The sequence below is a fragment of the Setaria italica genome, chromosome VI, assembly GCF_000263155.2.
Source record: "Setaria italica strain Yugu1 chromosome VI, Setaria_italica_v2.0, whole genome shotgun sequence".
NCBI classification, from domain to species: Eukaryota; Viridiplantae; Streptophyta; class Magnoliopsida; order Poales; family Poaceae; genus Setaria; species Setaria italica.
The window spans coordinates 14,690,534-14,699,504 of NC_028455.1; the positions used below are offsets into that span (position 1 = coordinate 14,690,534).

The 8,971-nt window shown below is 46.5% G+C and overlaps 1 protein-coding gene across 2 annotated transcripts; it reads right to left on the reverse strand.

Moving 5' to 3' along the window:
• Positions 1-631: 631 nt before the first annotated feature.
• On the reverse strand, positions 632-5,400 carry LOC101785160 (probable receptor-like protein kinase At1g80640). 2 transcript variants are annotated; one of them, XR_215391.3, is made up of 11 exons: positions 5,080-5,400; positions 4,298-4,465; positions 3,918-4,162; positions 3,699-3,831; positions 3,538-3,601; positions 3,360-3,456; positions 3,153-3,255; positions 2,957-3,075; positions 1,703-1,792; positions 1,363-1,625; positions 632-837 (listed from the first exon to the last, which is right to left on the reverse strand). XR_215391.3 is itself a non-coding variant. In XM_004973108.2 (10 exons), exons 1-10 carry the CDS (start codon positions 5,261-5,263, stop codon positions 1,488-1,490), a joined length of 1,341 nt encoding a protein of 446 aa, XP_004973165.1. In that variant the 5' UTR covers positions 5,264-5,400; the 3' UTR covers positions 1,078-1,487. The 2 variants fall into 2 exon arrangements, 1 of the variants encoding a protein (XP_004973165.1); XM_004973108.2 differs by lacking the exon at positions 632-837 and having other exon boundaries at positions 1,078-1,625.
• Positions 5,401-8,971: the final 3,571 nt, after the last annotated feature.

Sequence of the window (8,971 nt, forward strand, 5' to 3'; positions counted from 1 at the left end):
TTTCTTAATGTCAAAATTATAAATTTATAATGTTATGTCAGTGTAGAGCAGGGCAGCTTATTTGTAGAGATCTCTTATTCATATTTCCTCTGTTCTTTTATACACACATTTGAACATTACTCATTCGAAATTTAAGTCAGCAAAAACTGTTATAAATTGATTTGATTGTATTTTTCATAGAAAAGTTACTAAAATCACCATTAGATTAACATATTTGTGGTTGATGTTTTTGAAGTTTGCACACATAAATCAAACTGAAAACAGGGGGCGGGGGTAAGAATGGCACCTAGAGCCCGGCTCAATTTGCCTTCAGTGTTTTTACTTTCTAATACATAATTCTTGGGGTCATTTTGATGGGAATGCATGTTTAATCCATGACTGCAGGGCAAGCTGGGGTTGGAATGATTCTGAACTGTTCCTTTGCCCTGTCTAACTAACTAGTGAAACTTAGCTTGAGTTGTGTAAGTTCAGCTGTGTATTCATTAGTAAACTCTGGAGTAGTGGAGTCCAGACTGAGAATCAGAGGATCCGTCATGTATTAATGATTGTAGCACATGATGAGATTTTGATGTGCTAGCTATCACATGTGCTCTACTATTGGTTGCACTAGGATCCTTAATTGTATTAATGATTGTATCCTTAATCAGTGGATCCTTGATTGTATTAATCAGAGGATCCTTGATTGTATTAGTCAGAGGATCCTTGATTGTACTAATGGTCGTATCTATTGATCAAGTGCTTCCTCACAATGGTTAGCTGACCTGTACTAGAAAGCTCAAACTGCCTTGTATCGCTTGAAATTGCCTAGATTTGTTATAGACTTCTCCAAGCTGAAAACTGCGGGAAGAGATGGCAGCTTGTCAGAATAAACATTCATATCTTTGATTTAGTACCACATATATCTAGACTCTAAAACAACAGATACTCTTTCATAAACTAATCCAAGCTTTGAAATGTCATTCATGTCACTTCTATAACTTTATAGATAATTTTGTTTGCCAATTATATCTCACAAGTGTAGGGAAAAAGGGGTCAGAATAAAGTGCAGGTTGCTGTGGCATGTAATGAACATTGCAATAATAGGCAATAAGGCTATAAAGAAATCGCATAATATGTTTGAAATCGTGAATGCCCAGGACCTGACATTAATTTACATGAAATCTACTTGCAGTGGAATTTACATGAAGTCACCTAAGTACCTACAACCTGTCAATAGCACCGACAAAGCTAACTACCTCCAAAAATCATGGTTGCGCAATGCACCAGTCTTACATGCTCTAGAAAATATTGGCACTACCATGTCAAGGCTGCATAGCCATGATGCATCGATCTTCAACAATGGACAATGGAACAAATTGTTACCTCTCAAACAATCAGACACACCACTCATTATAGCCACCTTGGAAAAAGAGCAACATGGGCGAATTCCTTGTGGCAATCAGATAAGGCATACTTTGTTCCGAAAATCTTCCATTATGTTAGCCTGCCTAGTGAGATTGTTCTACCACCCTCAGTGTTCCCCCAAGCTCCAAAGGGACAAGTGGAACGAGCGAGTGGAGAACATCGGTGATCAGTGGTCTGTAGCTTGGCTCTGGCTGGACGCATAATACAGCTACGGCAGCAACCTAGAAAAATAACCAAGCATTTAGATATGGAAACACTTCTGCACAACAAGTAAACAGATTTGGATGGTGTTGGTTACTTGATAAAGATGTCTCAAATCCATGGTGTTTCTGATGGCTGGATCAATAATACTGGGCAGCTTTGTTCTATCAGTTATCTGAGGCATGGCCTGCAAAACAGAATGTCGTAATTACTGACATGCTAGAGATTCTATTAAAAATGTATCAAGTAAGCAAATTGTAAATGAGAAAGTAATATTCTTGCTACTGTGCCAATTGGAGCTTTATGTTGTTCTAGAGATGTAGAAAATCAAACATTGATGGAAGGAACAAAAAACCAAAAGTAAAAAAAAAAAAAAAAAAACTTGTCCGACCTGTCATATTGACATATTGTTCATCTTAGATGAACCAAGTCCATCTACGAGTTTTCTGAGAATGTGCACTTTGAGCTTCAAAATGTACAGACTGATCATTGAAAATTAAGCAATCTAGCTATAGGTTAAGAATGTGTAAATTGACAAGAAATGACTGGATCTTGGAGAGGAGGTGATGTGGTAACTCCAGGTGTACAAGTATTATCTACTCCTTGTAGGAACTATTGTCTCATGTTTCATTTTATAAAATCAGCTCAATAAGAAGTAGCAAATAGGAACTGGGCTACTTCAAGAAAACCGAGTGTATTATTTCTGTTCTTTTTTTTTATTTTGCTTTACGAATACATTTATCATTAGCTTTGGAAGCTATCACTAATGTCAGTGAACTTTTTGTTTAGTATCTGGTGTGGTACAAAAACATGTGAAAAATAATAAAAATATTCCTGGGCTGCATCCTTGTTAATGAGCCATAGTTTGAGAGTTTCCTGCTCCCTTTGGTCCTAAAGACATCATTGCAGAAAAAGTTTCCTATTCTTCAGCTAACAATGTATTCCTTACTTTGCAAAAGCCAATGGTGAAGGTTGGATCTAGAGTCACAAAAATTCATGAACAGTAAGAGTTTGACCAAGGGAATAAAATGCCCTTGACAAAAAGAAAAAACTTGACTACGAGAAGGCATCCCTGTGGCTTTATCTTAAGATAGGGGAGTATCAAACCCTGAGGTACTCATACGACATGCAAGTACCCACGTTCGAGCTGAGTGGGTAGCTTCTCAACTGGAGGCTCTACCGAGCTATCGCTCAGTTCTGAACTAAATTCAGATCAAAAGAGTTCACTCTACATGTACATGCCCATGATCAATTCAACTAGATACGCAAGCCACTGCTAGAATACACTTGATAGCATCTGCCAAGGCTTAAGCCATCATTCTCAGTAGATTGACGTACAGAGAGAACTTACCCATGAAACAATAGATTGACAATGAGATTCTCCAATCATTTCTACTGGCTTCCTTCCGAGTAACAGCTCAAAAAGAACCACTCCAAAAGCATATACATCGCTCTTCTCAGTTAATTGACCTGTAGATGGATAAATAACACACTTTAACTCACAGACTTTAGAGCTATCAAGATAAGCACCTATGCATAGGCAATACCGTCTAGAAGATACTCCGGTGCAACATAACCAACAGTTCCTGAAGGGTTAATGTCGTCTTTATTGTGGTTACCACCATATATTGCAAGGCCAAAATCTGATATCTGTAGAAATACAGAATAACAGACCAAAAAGTCATCCAAAATCCAAATTCCTGAATGTGGAACTCATATATGAAAATGGTATTTTGAGCAACCTAAAATTCAACCTTTGCATTGAAGTCCGAGTCAAGAAGTATGTTGGATGATTTTATATCTCTATGTATAATCATAGGATTGTAATGTTCATGAAGGTGTTCCAATCCTCTGTCAAGATAAAATTTGATTAGTAACTTAATTATTGTGATTAGAAAAGCATGGAAAACTCAAGAGTTTCAGAATTAGAACCTTGCTGTGTCAAGAGCAATTTTCAAGCGAATGTGCCAACTTAATGCTGATCCACGGTACGGTCCTACAGAAACCAGGAAAAAATGATCATATATTTTCCTTCCACTATCATCAATCTTAACACAAACACAAATTTACCATGGTAACAAAATTGAATTTACCATGTAGTTGTGTTTCAAGAGAACCATTTTGCATTAGCTCATAAACAAGCAGCCTGGTATCTTCATGAATGCAATATCCCAGCACAGATATCACGTTGGGATGCCGAATTTTCCCAAGGAAATCCAGCTCATTCTAACAACAGATGTGCAGAATCATTGTAAATTTCAAAGAAAAAGCAAATTTGACAAATGAAATGTCCATGCGTGTGTTTCAATCACCTCAAATTCTTTCTCGACTTCCTCCCTACAACAGTTGAGTTTCTTGACAGCTGCAACACTACTTTTATCAAGGCAAGCCCTATATACACAGCCAAAACCACCTTTGCCCAAGATATTCTTCTCATTAAACTTGCTAGTAGCTGACTCCAAGACTGAGAAGTCCATCATTGTGATCACTTCTTTCTTTGACATTTTTAACAGGTTCCGTTTCCCTTGGGTGGGTAACATGGTGCCCCTAGTAGCATCTACAACATTGCATATCAACCAGGGGTTCAGGATTCCACAAGCAAACAAAAAAAACGCTAATGACTCAGATTGGGTAGTATTTAGATGGAATCTGTCACTTAAAATAACTGGAATCCATCACTTAAATAACTCACTTGATATTTTTATTTCCTTGGAATCCAGAGCTTCCTGAGCTTTTCTCCAGAAGATGCATGCAAATACTGCTGAAAGCACCATCACAATGACCACAACAAGTGCCAAGATAACCGCAAGGAGGACCTGCTTTTGGTAATGGTTGTCTCCCCCAGTTTGGATCCTTACAGCTGGACTCGAGGGCAGTAAACAAAACATTTAGTCAGGATTTTTAACAAAAGAATTTAGCTTCAATATGGAACTAGTGCAGGGCCGAGCCAATATTGGCACTTTCAATCGTAAGACACTAGAAATAGCAAGTCAACACCTAATATCCAGTCTACTCCAATCTGTAATGGACAACTGGACACTAACCAAACTGTAAATCTCAAAAAAAAATGCGGAAAGAAATGGTTATACAAGCAAAGATTCAACATTGAAATCCAACATTGTAAACTATATAATGGAATGGGGTAAAAATCAGAGCTTCTGGGTTGGAACCAGTTTTTGCAGGAGGAATTGATGAAGCAACAGAAACAAGCTCCAAAGAAAAACGACAAAGGAAGAAAAGGAAAAGGAAAAAAATGAGGGGAGAAGACTAATTTTGCAATCCAGAACTGAAAATGCCATCCCGAAAAGGCTAACAACAGGACCAAGCCGCCAAACAAAATAAGGACTATGCATTGTTCAGAAAAGGAATCCGCTGGGGCATCAAATCAAGGTATAAAAACTCGTGAAAGAGGACGCACAGTCGCACAGAGGCAGCATCAGCATTAAGGCTCCTAAAGAACAGACAGATACCCACCCGCGGGAGCAGAGGAGACATCCGGAAGAAACGGCACGTCCGCCGCCGGCGACGGCGCAGGCGGCGACGACGCGTCGGCGAACGCCACCCTCGCCGCGTCCGCGAGCAGGAGCACGCCTCCCCGCGGCAACACGAGCAGACACAGAGGCAGCAGCAAGAAGCATCCGGCCCCTGGCCTCATCATTGGCTCCTCCCCTCCCTACCTCCCTGCTCCCTCTCCCTCTCCTCCTCTCGCTGCCTCCTCTCGCTAGCAGCTACAAGTCGAGAGGAGCGTCGGGGACTCCGCAGCGAATGCCGGCCGGCCGGCCGGCGGCACCTGGACTCCTGGGGGGGGGGGGGGGGGAGGGGGGGAAGCTCTGGCGGAAGAGGGGACCAAACGCAACGGACGCAAGGTAACGACTGCACGTGATCATGGCCGCCCGATCTGAGAGCGAACGGGTCAGATGAAATGATACAGTAACGAAACAGTTCCAAACAGTATTGCACAGTGCACAACAGTATTCCCTCTCTCAGCTGGCGCAACCCGCGGCGTGTTTTGAAATTTGCCTGGTGTCTGCGCTGTTTTTTGGGGGATCGCAGTTTGGACTGGAGCGGAAGTGGGATCCCACTGCGCTGCTGCAGCACGCTGGCGGCCCCACCGGCACGTGGAGCCCACAGGGGGCGGGGGCTCCGTGCGGCTGGTCCACGGTGTGAGCTAGGGTGCGGCCGCTTGATTCGTGCGATGGGATTCCGTGATTTTGTCACCGTTGATTATCCCCGCTCGTGTGCCAGCCGCTGCCAGGAGGATGATGGATCTACCCGGCTGGCGACGAACAGATTCACGTCACACATGCACCACCGTCGAAGTAAAGGACCTGTTCGCTTCAGCTTATAAGCCGGCTGAAAAGCTGAAACGGCTGATTTGTTGTGAGAGGAAAATACTGTTTGGTGGCTGATAAGCCGATTGAATAAGCTGAAGCGAACAGGGCCAAAAAGGTTACACTCGGCTCCATCGTGGTCCTATCACAAATTTCTCGTACTAAGAGCCGAAACATTTTCTCTCTCCCTCTCCAGTAGCAGCTTTTGGAGTTTGGAGACCATTGCTACAGCAGACTACTAAAACTTCATCTCCAAAATCCTTCCTTACACGTGGACTCCATGTGTCAGTGAGTACCCCCTCCTCTACCTTGGTCCTTCCCTCATCCTCTCTTTCTCTCTCGCGCACCGCCGCTAGCCTTGTCGCACACACCGCCCCCACCGCCGATGGTCGCCCTCTCCACCGCCAGCCTCACACGTGCCCTTAACCTCAGATCTCCCGTTGTCGACCGCCTCTCCACCCCACCCTCTCCCCCCTTTGCTCCTATGGCTGCCACCAGACTCCTTGGCCTCCCTACGGTGGAGCTCTCCCGACCGGTCCCGCGATCGTTGCGTCCCGCGCGAGGCAAGGTAGGGGCGCGCCAGCATGAGGCGAGGCGGAGCGCGGCGTAGCCTCCTGGCCCCTGGCGCAGCCGGAGGTAGGAGCGGCCGATGCTGCATCACCGGCATAGGGTGGAGCCGAGACGAGGCTGCTGAGCCCTAGCGCAGCTGGAAGCAGGGGTGGCCGGTGCGGGGTGGATCCGGGGCAAGGGGCGGCCGGCGCGGGATCGATGGCCATTGGGTGGAGTCGGGCGCAGACGCCACCATGCTGGGGGTGGAGCAGCGGCGCTCGACCAACGGAGCAGCAGCGCCAGGAGAGTGGACATTTCCAGCGTGCCAAGACCAATGGTTAATAGGGGAGAGGGGTGGAGGGAGCTGCTTCTCCCCTGCATCAAGGGGAGAGGAGGTGAGTTTTTGGCAATTGCCAAAAAGATTTTGGTATATGGGGAAGAGATTTGTAGTCTGCTGGAGCCCTCTCTCATCTCCAAAATCTCCTAAATGGTAGGTTTTTGGTATTGGGGGTGGATATGAGCAATGTGCTGGAGATGCTCTAAGGCCCTCTTTTGGTATGGCTCTAGCTCCACAAATTTCTGCTCCGCTCCACAAATTTCTGCTCCGCTCCACAACTCCAGCTGGAGTCGGCTCCATGTGGAGTTGGAGCTGCCTAGGAGGGGTGTTTGGTTAGCAGGGTGCCCCTAGCTTCAGAAAAGAGATTTTTCAGGATGGATTGCAATTGTTGACCTTGCTTGCGGGTCCCATGTGTAAGTCTCTCAATCCCATTCGTCTGAAGAAAAATCCCCTCCATCCTTATCTTCTTCCTATGCCCCGCAACAAGCTCAGTCCGAGGGCCATGGGCGCCCTGAGCTCTGGCCGTGGGTGGGGGCGGCGGTGTGCATGCTGGGGGACGTTGGATGGGGTCGGCAGCGTGAGGGATCGGGTATAGCGGTGCATGGGATGCGGGGTAGTGGCGGTAGCACAGGATTGAAACCAGCGGCACGTAGGCCAAGCAGTGGTAGCGACAGCGGCGCGCGGGCTGGTGGTCTGTGACGTGCGAGCTAGGGATGATAGGAGGGTGTAATAGCCTAGCCCATGGGCTAGTTGTTGGGTTGGACCGAATTTGTCACACTGTAGCAAAATGCTACTGTAGCGTCACAGGTTCTATAGCTTCGGCACAGTATTCCTAGAGTTTAGTCCATACCGGAAGCGGTAGAGGAGCTAGACTAGCTTAAAAGGTTGGGCTTGAGAGTGTACTAAATACGGATAGATCCTTTTGCGTGAAGCAAGGACGAAAGCGCAAGAGATTTAATACATAGGTGTGGTCCACTCACCGTGTAGAGTGGGTCTTAGCCGTATTTCAAGCCTAGGTTGTTACATAGGGGTAGGCGCTGCTACAGTTGGGTGGCGGCGCAATGGGGAAGGGGTGGCGTAGGGAGGGCGACGTAAGAGGGAGGGGCTAGCGGCGCAGGAGGTCGACGCGAGAGGGTGTCCATGGGCAAGGTGGGAGCCGGTCGCGTAGTGCTAGCGTAGAGCTTGGGGAGGCGCCCGTTTGGCCCCTGGATGGCATGGGCAAAGGTCCACTGGCCGGATCTGGGCGGTGTCCAACGGCCGGTAGGGGGGTAGAAATGAGGCGCCCCTCAGGATTGGTTCGAAGGCGGTGGGGTATGGAGATGGGGCTCGTCGGGCGAGCTCGGGCGGCCAGAGTCTAGGCTGGGCAGCAGGTGGCGGCGACGGCACCCATGCCTGTCGAGTCGAGGAAGACGATGGGGGTTGGGGGGCAACACGAAAGCACCACAGACGGGAGAGGCGCCGGGAGGAGGGAAAATAGAATGAACCGGTACATTGTGTAACCGATGGCAAAGGTTGGTAATTACCTCTAAACTCCACGACTAGGTTGATATTTGAGAGGTTTGGAGTTGCAAATGAGGTGCTCCACCAAAATGAACTAGAACTCCAAAATCTCCATGGAGCTGGGCTGCTTCAAAAAGTGGTGGAGTTGGCCTGTTTGGCTAGCTCCACTTAACTTTGACATGGAGTTTGGAGTTGGAGCCATGCCAAACAAGTCCTAAATATTGGAATTAATAGCACTTTAGCGATTATTTAATTCCTAGAACAATAATATCACAACGGTTAGAGGCAAGGTAAGTGTGTTTCTTCGCCCCCGAATCACTGACGTGGTAGATGGGAAAGGTGGCTAGGGCAGCCAGCCTAGGTGGGGCTGGCCAGCTGACGGTGTTTTATACCTAACAACCTACCGAGGGGTATCCTAAGGTAATAGATTGGTTGGTGGGGAATCGTCGGACCTGGAACTCGAAGATAAAAGCGAGGACACAAGACATGGATTTATACAGGTTCAGGCCGCCAGAGTAGCGTAATACCCTACATCCTGTTTGGGGTGTTGTATATTGCACCCTGCGCTTGGGTGTTGTTTGGTGTTGAGGATTTTGTCCTCTGTTGTGGTTCTCTATATGCAGATCTTTGAGTACCCTACATCCTGTTT